At 41.4% G+C, this 16,604-nt stretch overlaps 1 protein-coding gene across 3 annotated transcripts in view; it reads right to left on the minus strand.

Annotated features, from left to right (window-relative positions):
• Nucleotides 1–16,604, minus strand: part of washc4 (WASH complex subunit 4) — a 115,528-nt gene that overhangs the window by 57,012 nt on the left and 41,912 nt on the right. For all 3 annotated transcript variants that reach the window (XR_011882965.1, XR_011882964.1, XM_072241680.1), the window contains exons 10-19: nucleotides 14,554–14,674; nucleotides 14,032–14,155; nucleotides 12,588–12,715; nucleotides 12,335–12,495; nucleotides 9,732–9,858; nucleotides 8,864–8,989; nucleotides 5,253–5,360; nucleotides 4,361–4,507; nucleotides 4,060–4,139; nucleotides 3,873–3,978 (exon numbers count right to left, since the gene is read on the minus strand). Coding sequence is in view for 1 of the 3 variants with exons in the window: in XM_072241680.1 (XP_072097781.1) it covers nucleotides 3,873–3,978; nucleotides 4,060–4,139; nucleotides 4,361–4,507; nucleotides 5,253–5,360; nucleotides 8,864–8,989; nucleotides 9,732–9,858; nucleotides 12,335–12,495; nucleotides 12,588–12,715; nucleotides 14,032–14,155; nucleotides 14,554–14,674 (1,228 nt within the window). In the remaining 2 variants the exon portion in view is untranslated. The remainder of the gene's footprint in view (nucleotides 1–3,872; nucleotides 3,979–4,059; nucleotides 4,140–4,360; nucleotides 4,508–5,252; nucleotides 5,361–8,863; nucleotides 8,990–9,731; nucleotides 9,859–12,334; nucleotides 12,496–12,587; nucleotides 12,716–14,031; nucleotides 14,156–14,553; nucleotides 14,675–16,604) is intronic.

A 16,604-nucleotide genomic window follows, 5' to 3' on the forward strand; every position in this document is an offset into this window, starting at 1 on the left:
AAGACAAAATAAATACGGACAATTCATACGGAGTAACTTTCAGTTACCTGAAACAAATAATGTTACAAGTTACATGAGAATTATGATAAATAATTCACTCTATTCAAAATTAAATCATTACTTTGTTCTTTATTCCACCTTGAACAAGATTCAAGCCACGACCAGTCCATGCTGACCAGGATTTGCATCTGAGCTAGACCCATTTGCCCATCTTTGACCCATATCGCTCTAAACCATTCCAATCCAAGTATCTTCAAAAATTGTTAATGTATGTGCCCCAGCCACTTCCTCCGGCAGCTCACTTCATACACAGATCTTCCTCTGAGTGAAAACGTTACTCCTCAGGTTCCTTTTACACCATAAACCTAAGTCCTCTAGTTCTTGATTCCCAAATCCTGGAGAAAAGACTGTGTGCATTCTCCCATCTATGCCCTTCAAGATTTTATGCACCCGGAAACAAGCCCAGACATTCTCCACTTCCTATACATTAAATTAGGCTCTTGACTACTTATCAGCTGCCTTTCTGAGTTTAAGGTTAATGCAGGACAGGAGAAACTACTTTACTTCAAAAAGAATATTTCAGCATAACTATGTTAAAATATATGGGTTTGATATTCAGGAGCTATAAAGTATTGAGTTAATGTAAAGTCTCCAAACTAGGCAGAGTGAGTTGGAGGCAGTTCCTTGTGGACTTTATTTGCCAGTTTAAAAAGCAACCAGGATATGTCTGGACTCATCTGCCAAATGAGAGATTGTAGAGTAAATTGGAAACAGTTTCTTACTGACTTCATGTGCCAGGTTTACAAAAGTGATAAGGGCCTGTTGGGAAACATCTGCTGAGCGGGAATTCACGGAGTGAGTTGGAGGCAGTTCCTTGTCTATTTTACCCGCCAGGTGTAAAAAGCCAGTAGTGCTTGTCAGGACTTGTCGGTCGAGTGAGAGATTGCTTGGGTTATTAGTAACTTAGCTAGGGCCGATAAAAAGAAGTGACATGTAAGCAGAGTGGGCCAATGTTAATGGTCAGGCTTTGGCTCAAAAGGCTTTGGTGAGAACAGGCAGAGACTCAGGGTGCTGAGTCATTTGGAATCATTTAGTTGATTGTAAAACTTAAGTTTAAGAAGTTAAGGGTCAAAGTTAACAGTATGGCAGGATGGTAGTTAATGCAGTGGAATGCTCCTCCTGAGGTATGTACATCTGTAGGAAGTGCACTTAGCTTCAGCTCCTGACTGAGCTGGAGCTGGATGAACTCAGGACCCTCTTGAGTGACCACAAGAAGCAGTCAGTGCAGGGTTCCTCTGTGGCCATTCCCCTCAACAAGTGTACCCCTTTGGATACTGCTGGGCTGGCGAATGGCCTATGTATCAGAGCACAGCAGTAGCAGCCAGGCCAGTGGCACTGTGGTCGGTTCTGAGGCTCAGGAGCGATAGTGACAGGAGTCTTGGCAGTTACGGGGCTGGACAGGAGATTCTGTGGCCATGAAACAGGTGCCAGGTTGCCTCCCAGGTGTGAGGTTGAAGGAAGTTTCAGAGTGGCTGCAGAATATTCCCAAGAGAGGGTACACATTGGGATCAGTGTCATAGGTAGCAAGGGGAAAAATGTACTGTGCAGTGAGTATAGGGAGTTGGGGAAGGGGGCTGAACAGCAGGGCCTCCAAGGTAGTAATCTCTATCACTCTCAGTACCATGTGTTAGTCATGGCAGGAATAGGATGATAGTACAAATGAATGAAAGGCAGAGGAACTGGATGCAGAGGACAAGGTTTCAGATTTCTAGATCATTGAGATCTCTTCTGGGGAAGGCAATGACCTGTACAAAAAGCTTGGGTTACACCTGAACCCAAGGGGGACAATTTTCCTTGCAGGCACGTTTGCTATAACTGTTCGGGAGGTTTTAAACAAATTTGGTAAAGGGAAGGGAACGGGAATGATAGGGCAGAGGATCATAGTTGAGAACTTCACATTTAATGATACATATTGTATCGAAAGGACAGGCAGGTAGGCAGAGGGGGTGGAGTGGCTCTGTTCGTACAAAAAATCCTTAGAAAGAGGTGAGAAAGAATGAGGTGTTGGTGGATCCTTGTGGGTAGAGTTAATTTATTGACATACAGCACAGCTTAAGCCCTTCGAGAAGTGCCACCCAGCAATCCCCTGATTTAACCCTAGCCTAGTCACAGGACAATTTACAATGACCAATTAACCAACCAATGGGCACATCTTAGGAATGTGGGAGGAAACCGGAGCACCCAGAGGAAGCCCACGTGGTCACGGAGAGAACGTACAAACTCCTTACAGGCAACGACAGGAATTAAATCCAGGTTGCTGGTACTATAAAGCATTGTGCTAACCACTATGTTACCATGCCACCCCAGTTGGTAAATTAAGAAACTGCAAGGATAAAAAGACCCTTGTACACAGGCTGCTGAACAGTAGCCATGATATGGGATATAAATTACAACGGGAAATAGAAAAGGCATGTAAAAAGGGCAACGTTACAATAGTCATGAAGGATTTCAAGATGCAGGTAGAATTAAGGAATTATATGCAGAATTAAAAGGGCTAGAACCTAACTGACTTATTGGCAGCTTGACAAGTCGTTCTGTGAGAATAATGTATGAACTAAGAAGCCTTTTTTGCATGGGAAAGCTTCTCGATCTACCTTTATCTGTATGTGATAACAATGTATAACAGCAGCTCCATGCAGTATTCTGGGCTCACTTGGTTGCAGATTTTCTCAAGCTCAGTGAGCCGAGACTCAGTGTTGCCAACTGGCAAAGCAAGCTTGCTAATAAAGAGTATGTACTTTCAAGCAAACTGTGTTTGACAGTTATTCCCTGGGTGTGAACCTAAAGGCCTCTGGTAGAGAGACAGATCGACAGTGCTAGATCCCAAAAGATGGTTTTTTAGAGCAACCTGTGCTTGAATCCAGTAAGGGAAAGGCAATCCTGGATTGGGTGTAGTGTAATGAACCATATTTCATTAGGGAGCTTAATGTAAAGGAACCCTTAGGAGACAGTGATCATATGATAGAATTCACCCTGCAGTTTGAGAGGGAGAAGATGAAGCCAGATGCATCAGAATTACAGTGAAATAAATGGAGCAGAGGCATGAGAGAAGAGCTGGGCAAAGTCGACTGAAAGGGAACACTAGCAGGAATGACAGCAGAACAGTAATGGTTTCATTCTGAAGGTGCAGGATAGATACATCCCAAAGATAAAGAAAGGGGGCTACGATGGTATAGTGATTTGTACAATATTATTACAGGTCAGGGTGCCAGAGTTCAAAGTTTCTTGTGTCAACTGCAAGGAGAGGACATCCTTCCCATGAACATATGGGTTTCCTCCAGGTGGCTCCGGTTTCCTCCCACACTCCAAAGGCATATTGGTTAGTAGATCATTGTAAATTGTCCTGTGATTAGGCTAAGATTAAATCAGTGGGTAGCTGGCGAAGTGCCTCAAAGGCCGTAAGGGCCTATTGTGCACTGCATCTCTAAGTAAATAGATAAATGGTTCTGCATTCTATTTAAGTACAATACCATAAAGTGGTTCATTACAGAAACTGATATGATAATGTTTATTGACATCAAATTTATTTTCTTATAAAACAATTAAACTTGCTTCATACTTGCCTGGGTTTTAGAAATATAACACTTGTGTATCTACATGAGAACTGAAATTGCCAAGGCATGGAAGACTTTGTGGTAAATGCTAGTAACTGAGATTAGTACTGATTAATACCTGATGGTCAGCATGGACTGCATCTTTAAAAGATGCCTTTGTTTAATTGTATTCATCACACTGGAAAAAAGGTAGCATACATCTCTTATTGTTGCCACTAATCCAAAATACCTAGTTATAAATAAATCTGCAGTTCTTACGTGTATTCTTGCAGAATCGACAGCGCTGTCATAAATATCATCCAAGTAGATGGGGAATATGGCACGATGCCAGTACAGGAAGTTGCAATTGCACAAAAGTTGAATCCTGCAAAACGCAATAGTGAGGTAAAGTCTGCTGCTTGGTCCCACACAGACTATAGGCAAATGTCAACTAAACTCTACTCACCGTTCCCTCAGCTCACTGATCAAGTCCAATTTCTTCAGCACCACGTGCAAGACCAGCAGCTCCTCATCACGGAACGTTTTCTTCACAGCACAGAACAACATGCATCAATAAAGTTGATCAAACAGCTACACACAGCAAAAATTCTAAGGCTACAAAACCCAGAATTTTAAATATAATCCAGCAACTGTCACATTAAACCCACAGATTTTGCAGCTCAATTTAACTGTAATATTTAACGCACTGATTATGACTTGAATTACAAAATTATTATTGATGTTAAGAATAAAGATACCGTTCTTACCATCTGAGTACCTACACTCAACGATAGGGCGACGACAAGTCTACGCTCTTTAGTACTGGGTCCATTGAGAGCATTTTCAGCCAAAACAAGGGCCGACAGCACGTCCAGACGTCGCTCACTGTACTTCTTGTCAGATATCACTCTTTTCTGAAGCAAAATACCCAAATTATTATTTAAAGAATTGTTTCTTGGTCTAAATCTGCAGCACTACATTGACTGATAAAAATTATAGATGACCTCTTCAATTTCTGATTTTGCACTTTAAAGTCCAAACACAATTATTTTTAAAGCCATTACCAGTCACTTAGTATTATTTTGGCAATAATTGGAGTGAAAAAAAAAGACTTAAGGCAACCCACTATTGAAGCCACTTATTTTAATTAAAATTTACATTGTTTTAATACAAAATGGAGGAACTCAGCGGGTCAAGCAGCATCCATGAAAAGGAATAAATAATTGATGTTTCGGACTGAGACACTTCATGAAGACTCTACTGATGCAGTTTCACCCCAAAACATTGACTCTATTTCTTTCCATAGATGCTGCCTGACCCACTGAGCTCCTCCAACATTTTGTATGTTACTCTGGATTTCCAGAATCTGCAAAATCTCTTATACAAGTTTATATGATCTTAATTTTTTTGTCGGAAATTTCTTTGAAGATGCTCCATCATTTGCTTTCATAAAGTGGAAAGCAGGTGATGACCTTTGCTTTGACTACCTCAGGTCAGAAGCGACCAACTCACCAAGACTAAATAACCAATATAAAGTACATTATAATTCAAAATTCAAGACATGTCACTGGGAAATGCAAATACAGCAGGGCCTACACAGCGTTTTCTGTTTAAATGAAAACACACACAAGCACACACAGAGTAACTACACATACAAACCTTTGCAACAGCTATAGAATTGAGGGCCTGATGCTGAAGATACTGAGCAATGTGACAGACAGAATCAGCTATAACCATGGTCCTCCTGTGCACAGTATGCTCAATTGCCTAGGGAAAAATATGTTCAGAATTATTTACTGCAACAAGCACAAATCAAATGAGTAGCTAAAAATTGTTAAAAATACAGGAATTGTGGAACAGTGTTTAAGTAACTGAGACTAACAATCCAGAGATCACTGTAGTTTGTAGAGATTAAATTCAGCTAAATAAACCAAAGAGTTTGTTACAGTAATGGTAATAACAGGCCCATCAGATTATTGCAAATACCCACTTAGTTCACCAATCTCCTTCGCGAAAGGAACCCTAATCTGACAAAGCAGCTTGGTTGATTCTGAACTGGGCTCTGAAAGCTCAAACTAGGCTGTTGTGCAAAATCTGCGATGCTAAACAAGGACAGATCACCTGGTATAGATCCAGGCACTGAATTCAGATCCAGCAGAGTCATTCTCAGTCAACCTCACCAATATCTAGGGTAAATATCTTGATAGAGTGGATGTGGAGAGGATGTTTACTATAGTGGGAGCGTCTATGACCAGAGGAGCCTCAGAATAGATGGGTGTCCTCTTAGAAAGGAGATGAGGAGGAATTTTTTAAGCTAGAGAGTGGTGAATCTGTGGAATTCATTGCCACAGGCAGCTGTGGAGGCCAAGTTATTGCGTATATTCAAGACAGAGGTTGACAAATTCTTGATTAGTCAAGGCATGAAGGGGTATGGGGAGAAGGCAGCGGACTGGGGCTGAGAGAAAAAATGGATCAGCCATGATGAAATGGCAGAGCAGACTTGATGGGCCAATTGGCCTAATTTTGCTGTCTTACAGTCTTATTGTTTCTTTATTGGAATAGTATTCCATAGCCAAACCCCTCTATCACAATCTCTGGGTACATACCATTCCAGCAGAAGGGGCAGTAGTGGCATACAAGCTCAGAATCATATGTCACAGAAACCAGCCCTGACATCCCACCTACACTAATCTCATTTGTCTGCATCAGACCTGTATCCCTCCACACTATTCCTTTTCAAATACCTTTCAAACATTATTGTACTTGTATCTACCACCTCCTCAGAATCAGAATTTTTATTACTGTCTTGTATGGCGTGAAACATAGCAGGCAGCACCTTATTTCAGACATCCACCACCCTCTGTGTGTAAAAAATATACCCCTTGTATGTTTAAATGTCTCCTCTCTCACCTCGGAATTGGTATTAGTTTATTACTGTCACATGCACTGAGACAGTGAAACTGTCTGCGTGTCATCACAACAGATCTTACTGCTTGCAAGTACTTGGAGGTAGTAAAGATGAAAGCAGAATGTAGAATATAGTGCTACAGTTACAGAGGAAGTGCAGTGCCGAAATATAAATAAAGTCCAAGTGGGAGATTTTAGTTCTAGACCCCTCAGCTCTGGGGTAGAAAGACCAACTATCTATGCCATTGACAAACAAGAGAAAATCTGTAGGTGCTGGAAATCAGAGCCACACACACATAATACTGGAGGAACTCAGCAGGCCAGGCAGAGTCTATAGAAAAAAGTACAGACGACATTTCGGGTCGAAACCCTTTGGCAGACTGGAGGAAAAAAAGCTGAGGAGTAGATTTAAAAGGTGAGGAGGAGGGGAGAGAGAAATGCCAGGCGATAGGTGAAAACTGGAGGGGAAGGGATGAAGTAAAGAACTGGGGATTAGTGAAAGAGACAGAAGGCCATGGAAGAAAGAAAAAGGGGGGAGGAGCACCAGAGGGAGGCGATGGGTGGGCAAGGAGTGGGGGGGGAGAGGGGATGGGGAATGGTGAAGGAGGGGAGGTGAGGGGCATTATTGGAAGTTTCATGCCATCAGGCTAGAGGCTACCTAAATAGAATACAAGGTGTTGCTCCTCCAACCTGACTGTGGCCTCATTACGACAGTAGAGGAGGCCATGGATGGACATATCCGAATGGGAATGGGAAGTGGAGTTAAAATGGGTGGCCACTGGGACATCCTGCTTTTTCTGGCGGATGGAGTGTTGATGCTCGGTGAAGCGTTCTCCCAATCTACATCGGATCTCACCAATAAACAGGAGGTCACACTGAGAGCACCAAACACAGTAAATGACCCCAACAGACTCACAGGTGAAGTGTCGCCTCACCTGGAAGGACTGTTTGGGGCCCTGAATGGTGGTGAGGAAGGAGGTGTAGGGGCAGGTGTTGCACTTGTTCCGCTTGAAAGGATAAATGCCAGGAGGGAGATCAGTGGGAGGGACGAATGGACAAGGGAGTCGCGTAGGGAGCGATCCCTGCGGAAAGCAGCAAGTGGGGATGGGGGTACGGAAAGAGGTGCTTGGTGGTGGGATCCTGTTGGAAGTGGCGGAAGTTTTGGGGAATTGTGTGCAGGACGCGGAGGCTGGTGGGGTGGTAGGTGAGGACAAGAGGAACCCTATCCCTGGTAGGGCAGTGGGAGGATGGGGTAAAAGCAGATGCGCATGAAATGGAAGAGATGGGGTTGAGGGCAGCATTGATGGTGGAGTAAGGTAAGCCCCTTTCTTTGAAAAAGGAGGACATCTCCTTCATTCCAGAATGAAAAGCCTCATCCTGAGAGCAGATGCAGAGGAGACGGAGCAATTGAGAGAAGGGGATCGTATTTTTACATGTAACAGGGAGGGATAAGGTATAGTCCAGATAGCTGTGGGAGTCCGTGCGTTTATAACAGACATCGGTGGATAAGCTGTCTCCAGAGATAGAGACAGTGAGATTGAGAAAGGGAAGGGAGGTGCCGGAAATGGACCAGGTGAATTTGAGGGCAGGGTGGAAGTTGGAGACAAAGTGGATGAAAGCAACAAGTTCAGCACGGGTGCATGAAGCAGCACCAATGCAGTCATCGATGTAGCGTAGGAAAAGTGCAGGACTGTCACTAGTGTAGGCTTGGAACACAGACTGTTCCACGTAGCTGACAAACAGGCAGGCATAGCTGGGAACCATGGCAACACCATTTGTTTGAAGGAAGTGGGATGAGCCAAAGGAGAAATTACTTAGAGTGAGGACATTCCGCTAGGTGGAGGAGAGTGGTGATGGAGGGGAACTGGTGTCCAGAAAAAAAACCAAGAGTTTTGAGGTCTTTCTGATGGGGGACTGGACATCCGTAGTGAAAATAAGATGATGGGGGCCAGGGAACCTGAAATCATTGAAAAGATCCAGAACGTGTGACATGTCATGGATGTAGGTGGGAAGGCTGAACCTGGGGGATAAAACAGAGTCAAGGCATGCCGATGTGAGTTCAGAGGGGCAAGAACAAGCTGAAACAATAGGTCTACCTGGGCAAGCGGGTTTGTGGATCTTGGGTAGGAGGTAGAAATGGGAGGTGTGGGGTGTGGGAACTATGAGGTTGGTGGTAGTGAATGGGAGATCCCCAGAGTATCTATTCTATTTATGCTCTTTATAATTTTATAAACCTCTACAAGGTTATACTTCTATCTCCTCTGACCCAGTGAGAACAAACCCAGTCTATCCAATCTATCCCGGTTTATGGACAATTCTCACCAACAGATGAAGAACCCGAGGATGTATTTTTAAAGCCTGACCTTTAGGAGTTCCACAAGTCTGCACAGTGCTTTCACTGACGTTTTGGTTAAGGGTTTCTGCATTGACATGTGCAAGTTCATTGTTGTTCGGACAATGTTACTGAGACTGTTTGCATACAGAATACCCTAAAGACAAAAGGAGTTCAGTTACATCTAGTTATCCACAAGATAATAGTCAGCTGCAAACAACATCAATGCAAACATATTGATATAGTAGCCCACAATCTTAGTTAGACTTGTCCTGCATCTTCTAATCAAAAAATTTTGCTCAAGATGACTGAATATCAAGAGAGCTGAGGACAGAAAGAAGACATTCTTTAACAATTTAAGAATTACAGAATCAAGGATTGAGTGCAAGTTAATTCAGCTACATAAAAGGATAAGGCTAAAGGAGAGGCAGAAAGGACAATGGTAAATAAAACAAAAAAAAGGCAATTTTAAACAACTAATAACAAACTGGCTAAAAGCAAATGATCCAAGATTTTACAAGCTCTTTAATTTTGGCTCAATATAAGTCTGATTAACCAAAGGGGTATTTACAACAAATATTATTCTTCAAGCTCAACATTAATAGTTTAATGCACAGTTACACCAACTGCACAGACAGACAAGGAAATTAAAGAATGAAATTAAATGATCCAGCAGCACGAGGCTATTGTAGTTACGGGGTACCGCTTCCTTGCCACAGATTGCTGGACAATTTGCATACTATCAACAGGCACTCTTCATTTTCACTGTCAAAAATTGGAATATTACATGATTTAAGAAATCCAAACTCTTGATAAAAATCTGTTATTTTTTCTGCACCAACCACATCCATGATCTTGGCTTTGAGCAGTCAAGACATTAGCAGGTTTTAAAGTATCACCTGTATAAAAATGTTACATCTGCTGGACAGATCTTCTGCAAAGTTCTCCAGGTTCTGCACTTTGGACAGGATGGATTCCATTTTCATCATCCATGAACTTATAAACAAGTAATATGACTGCACATCTCTACAAAATAATAATATTATTTGATTAAAAATTAGAAAAGATTAAACCAGCAGAAGTAGTACCTATAATTCTACTGTCCTCTGTACACATAAACTATTCTCTTCAGTTATCCAGTGTGTGCAAGCTGTTTGGCTGTGTGCAGTATCTCAAGGACACTTAAGCCCACAAAACCTTTTCCTTTGTGCAGTTAGATCATAGCTGATCGACTCACATTCATTAACATCTGAAGCTAACTACAATGAATCTGCTTTGACAAGAGCCTTTCTTGAACAAAGTTGCTTAACTCTACAGGCAGTCCTTTGTACCCTCTTGAACCTTTGTGAACTTTTCTCCACTTTCCTGCGAATAGGCATGTCCAGCCCAATGTGCTTAATTGCTACTTTATCTTCAATCTAGATCAAAGTAGGAGGAGGAGGAGGAGAAGATGGCGGCGCGACACAGCGCGCATGGCCTCTCTGGTGAATGATATCTGTAACCTGTCAAGTAGGGTACCGTGCACAATTTTGATTTGATGGAGACAGACATGAGAGTACAGAGGAACATCTGGAAAAACTTCTGAAATGCCCGCTTCGCTACCGCTGTTACTGTGTGGTCTGGAATCTCTGGAGCAGAAGGCCCCGAATCCTCAGCTTTGCTTGTTTCGGTGGCTGGGGCGAGGTCGAAGGTGCTCGGCAGAGGATGACACTTGGGAGGCTGTATCAGAGGGGCTGGTCGGAGGCTCGAAGTTTTCGGATGGACGGACTCAGCGTCGGGTGTGGTCGGCTGCTTCCAATGCATCGGCAGTTGTCGGTGCCTGGAGGTTTATGGCAGGGAGTTTCTCCCTTTTGCCACCTGCTATTGGGGACTCAGGAATTGATCGGGCCTTGAGACTTTTTTTAATGTGCCCACGGTCTGATCTTTATCAAATTATGATATTGCTTTACACCGCTGTAACTATATGTTATAATTATGTGGTTCTGTCAGTGTCAATCTTTGGTTTGTCCTGTTTTCTGTGATATCACTCTGGAGGAACATTGTATCATTTCTTAATGCATGCATGCATTTCTAAATGACAATAAACGAGGACTGCGTGTTTTCATAATCTAATCTTCACTTTATCCAAATTTAAAACTTGGGTTTATTTCTTTCGTATGTTTTAGCAAATTCAATCATTTTCTCCTCAACCAGATATGTCTCTCTTGTTGGATATTCTAATTTAACTGAGGGTACTGATACTCCATAAGACAGAGGAACAGAATCATGTCATTTGGCTCATCGAATATGGTCTGCCATTTAATCATGGTCGATTTTTTTCTACCTACTTCTCCTGCATTGTCATCAAATGTCCACTCCCTTACCGATCAAGAACCTATCAATCTCTTTCTTAAATATACCAATGACTTGGTCTTCACCATCCTGTGGCAATATTTTCCACAGATTCACCATCCTCTTGCTGAACAAATTCCTCCTCATCTCAGTTTTAAAGGGATGCCCTCGGATTCTAAATTCTCCTATTATGGGAAGATCATCTCAATGTCTACTCTACCCAGTCCTTTCTGTATTCAGTAGGTTTCAAGGAGGTATCCTCTCATCCTTCTGAATTCCATCGAGTAAAGGTGCAGAGACATCATACACCCTTCATACATTTAAGCTTTTCATTCCTGTGATCATTCTTGTGAGCCTGCTCTGGACTCTTTACCCAGAGCTGTACATTGTTTCTTAAATACGGGGCCTAAGATTCCTCATCATTATTTCAAATGTGGTCTGATCAACATCTTATAAAATTGCAGCAGTATATCATTGCTTTTATATTCAAGCCCTTTAAAATCAATGCCAACATTGCAATGCCTTTCTTACTATCGACTCAATCTGCAAGTTAACTTTGAAGGAATCCTGAACAATAACTCCAATTTCCAATTTCTGAGTTCCACCCCCATAAAGGAAAAAAGTCTACAACTCTTTTTCTTCCTATCAAAGTGCATAACCTCACACTTCCCTACACTGTATTCCATCTGTCATTTTTTGCGCACTCTCTCACTCAGCCCATCCAAGTCTTCTAGACTCTCTGCCTACGCAACACCACAAGTCCCTCCACCCATCTTTGTACTGCCTGCAAACCTGGCCACAATGCCATCTGTTCCTTCATGAGATCATTCTTGTGGAAAGTGGTACACATGCTTCTTAGGAACAGCCAGTATGGCTTTGTGCAGGGTAGGTCATGTCTTACAAACTTGAGCTTTTTTGAGGTGAAAAAGTTGCCAGAAAAGTGTACAGCAGTGGATATTATCTACTTGGACTTTAAGGCATTTGACAAAGGGTCTCAAGGCAGGTTGATTCAGAAGATAAAGATGCATGGATCCAGGATGAAGTTCAAGCTTCGATTGGAACTGGCTTGCCCATAGAAGCATGTTTTTAGGCAACACAACTGGAAGCTTGCTAGCTGTGAAATCCCCATGTTACCCTTGCTTATATATAGACACAGTGGACTTAGACCTACTTGGACAGAGTCTGGGTCTTCTGCTGTAGGAAGGTTTCTCTCTGGACTTTAATAGATTGCAGATTTTTTTTCTCAGTAACCTTTGCCGCTGATGCCATTTTATCCATCAAGAACTGGTCAGCATACCAGATAATATTGGCTGCAAGTGTGATGGCAGGTACCTGGAATGAACCAAGCAGGAAGGTCAACAGTCCAATAACAACATCTGATATATCTGACAACATTCTAATAATAGTACATACTTACTGCTTACCTTTTTGCAAACATCTAGCAATGATTTGTACAATTTTTTATCTAATGTCCGGAAAATCTGGAAGTGTAACACAAACAGTGCACAAATGCTAGTATATTTTTCCCGCTGATCAATCTCTGAAGGCTCTCCTGATGCAAATACAAGAAGAAAATTTACAATAGTGAAAGATTCAATCACAGATTAAATCAGCACAAAACACAGAATCAAACATGACAAATATGTAGAATCTGAGCAATGCAGCCCAGAAACAGGCTCTCCCCATGGCTCGGCCATGGTGCTCATCAAGACGCATTTACACTAACCCCAATTTTCCTCCTGCATTCACCACTACTCCTTCCCTGATTCTACTGCCTCCCTCCCCCAATTACACCAGGGCTATTTCGCTTTGGCCAATTAACCTCCCAACCAACAGATCTTTGGCACTGAGAGGAAACTGGAATGCCAGAGATAGATCCTTTAGTTGTGGGGAAAATGTATACCCAAGGTCACTGTCTAATATGTGTTCTGAATCCCAAATTCTACATTTGGGATTGCCTACCTGATTGAAAATTAAGGCCAATATCCAAAGGACTATGGACTAGAAACAATGAAGAAACATCCGATTGTATAAGCAGTTAACGTAGTAAAATACTGCATTTCAATATATTACATAGGACCATTGATAGAACAAAATCTTGCACAAAAGGAGATACCAGAGCAGGTCAATAAAAGGGGTGTGAAAAAGGAATTTTTAAGATACTTTTTAAATAGGTAGGTTAAAGGGACTGAGGTTTGAAAGTCAACTCAAGCCTTACACAGCTACAGGCATGGCTGGCAATGGTATAACAATTTAACTGGGCACAGCTAATAGACCAGAATTTTACACACACGGTTGGGTTAAGGGAGGTTACAAGCCAGAGTATATCCACAGAACAATCTGAAGAGGATGGTGAGAACTTTAATTATGGTTGGGGAAATCTAATTCAGCATGCGCAACATTGATATGTATTTTTATATGGAGAAAATAGGATTGAGCGGGAAATAAGCTAGTATCAGATGACAGAGCAGACTTGATGGGCCAAACGGCCTAATTCTGTTTCTATATGCTATGGTCTTATGAATCAGAAGTAGGATATAGGCTGTTTTAGAGACCTCAGGTTTGATGAAAAATAATAGCAGGCCAACCAGCATTGAATTAGAATAGTCAAACCCAGAGGTAATGCATGGATAGATGAGTATATATAAAATATATTTCCTGCAGATGGATAGCAGATAAACCATGGGAGAAATTACAGGGGTGAAGATCAGTGCTCAAATGCTAGAGGATATGGGGTTGGAACACGATCATCAGGAATAAATAAAATATAACATCAGAATAATCAAATTTGGCTTCAGACCACAGCATTCAGTAACCAGTTACACATTCAAAGAGACTACCATGTACAATGAAGCATAACCATCTTACCGAGCTTTGATTCCACATTGCTGAAAATAGTGCGAATATTGTGGGCAAACTCTTCTGCAAATGTGCTATTTTTTGAGACAGAGGTTGGTTCATTTATTTTGTCAAACTGTTGTTCAACACAGGCCTGCACAATATAGGAAATTAACAGAATGTTGTACTCTAAGACAAGTACCATTTGAATGAACTGCATAAAATATATAAAACTGTCATTGAAAAAAGATGTGGAAGATAATTTGTTTCACTGCAGATCAAATATCAGAAGTGCAAGGGGTTCTGGAGGCACGGCAGAACAATAAACTTGAGGTAAAAGATCAACTCCATGTTACAAGTAGAAACAATTCAGTAAAGTGATTATAGAACATTTTATAGCGAAATATTTCAATTCTCTACACAGCAGTATGTCAAACATCACCTTGTCATCAGTGGCAGAATGCTCTATTGCTAGTTCTTACATTACCATGCTCACAATAAAATAGATTTCCTGTAGTTTAGAGGTTTGCTGTGGTATACAAATACACTGACCTGAAAAATCCTCCTACTTAGCAACTGCTGCTCCAGTTTTAACAGTAACTTTTCAAACGGTTTCAGTTTTTCCTCAGCCATTCCAAATTTCAATGGATTGTGATAGACTGATTTCAGTAACCTACATATCAGAAACACACTTATAAATGCTTTTAAATACAGTGTATCATATTTAACAGTGCAACCTATTTTAAATACCGGCAATAAGTGAGGATGACTTTCTTAAAATGATTACATCTTTAAAGAAATTTCAAAAATGCAAATAAAAACCTAGCAACATAGCCTGTGCACTCCTTTCTGGGAATGCACTGAGGAACCAGAGCTACACTTGCAACTATCTAGCAGTAGTAAAACCAATATTCAACTACCAAAACAGTTGTCAAAAAATTCAAGATATATAATTAACTGAATGGCCACAAAATTAAGAAGCCAATTGCAATGACTATTTTCCCAGTTTTGTTTTCTTTGTTTATAATGTTTTTTTAAAGTTGTTGGTAATGATATGTAGCAAGTGCATGGTCCTGTTTCAGACAGCTCATACATAGCAGTCTCTTGACTCATAGGTTGACTCAGATTATGATTCTGCTACTTCATTTACCTACCCCATTGCCCTTGCTTTTTCCATTTGAATATTTCACCCTTCTGTCCTCTTAAAGACTTACCTTCTGGCTCTTCTTTTACCACTGTTTCTGCTCTTCTCCCCCCCCCCCCGCCACAATTCAAAAATGCTATCATAATACCATAAGACGTTGGAGCAAAATTAAGCTGCTAAGTTCATTCTACTATGGCTGATTTATTATCCCTCTCAATTCTATTCCCCTCCCTTCTTCCTGTAACTCTTGACACCCTTACTAATCAAGAACCTATCAATCTCTGCTTTAAATACAGTGGATTCTGGTCAAGGATGCCATGGTAGCGTAGCGGTTAGCAACTATTACAGCTCTGAGCGTTCCAGAGTTGTTCGTCAATAAGGAGTCTGTATGTCCTCCCCATGGAATGTGTGTGTTTCCTCCCACAGCCCAAAGACATACTTCCATAATACTATAAAACTGAATTATTGTCTAATAGTTATTGATGGAGGAATTAATCTGCCGTGATTGACTGTAAACTAACCAAATCAACACAGATACCTATAGTGCAGATAAAGGCCTGCCTTCATACAATGCTTTATATGACTGCATCCTCCAAATCTTGATTTTTATCGTAACGTTCAGTCTAACTGTGATACCTTTGTAATTCCAAAGTTGAAGTAGTGAAATCATTTAACTTTCACTCCCAGCTGTTTCTGGCATCTCCAAAACTGAATGCAAGAAACAGCAGTGACCAAAACAAGTCCCGAATTATCCTATCAACACACACAAAATGCTGGAGAAATTCAGCAGGCCAGGCAGCATTTTGTGTGTGTTGTTCAGATTTCCAGCATCTGCAGATTTTCTCTTGTTTCCGAATTGTCCTATTGCTTATTCCTTGCCAACTATCAGTGACAAAAATAACTGCATTTGAACACAAATACATACAATTGTTACTATTTTTTAAAAATGATTGCTCTAAGCACAGTGTACTGTCTAATGGCCATGCAAGTGCACACAACTGATGCTACTTAGAAATTGTTGGGCAACAGTCTTCTGCCCCAATTAAGTGGTATCCTGTCATCCTGTTCTGAAGGACATCTTTCTATTCTGAGGTTCTGCTCTCTGGTCCTCGACTCCCCCACTGAAGGAAACATCTCCACAATTCAAATTCTTATCAGCTCAAGTTAAAATTCTTAAATGTTATGTTTCCCCTGCTTCATTAACCTCTGAAATGAACATTTCACAGTGATGTTGTTCCATGTTTTTAAATTTAGCAGTTGCAAAGTTGTGTTCCTCTTTGATCCTCCCACACACTTACCAGCTCAGGCAAAGCTCAGCACCATGAACCAAACGGTCGTCATGCATGACACTAACCTGCCTGACTTGTTCTTGCACCTTCTAGGAAATACACATACTTCTTCAATAGCCACTTCAGGTGAGAATTGTGCCATGCAATAGACAAAACCATGCCTGCAACAC

Source organism: Mobula birostris, chromosome 23 (genome assembly GCF_030028105.1).
Source record: "Mobula birostris isolate sMobBir1 chromosome 23, sMobBir1.hap1, whole genome shotgun sequence".
Classification (NCBI taxonomy): Eukaryota; Metazoa; Chordata; class Chondrichthyes; order Myliobatiformes; family Myliobatidae; genus Mobula; species Mobula birostris.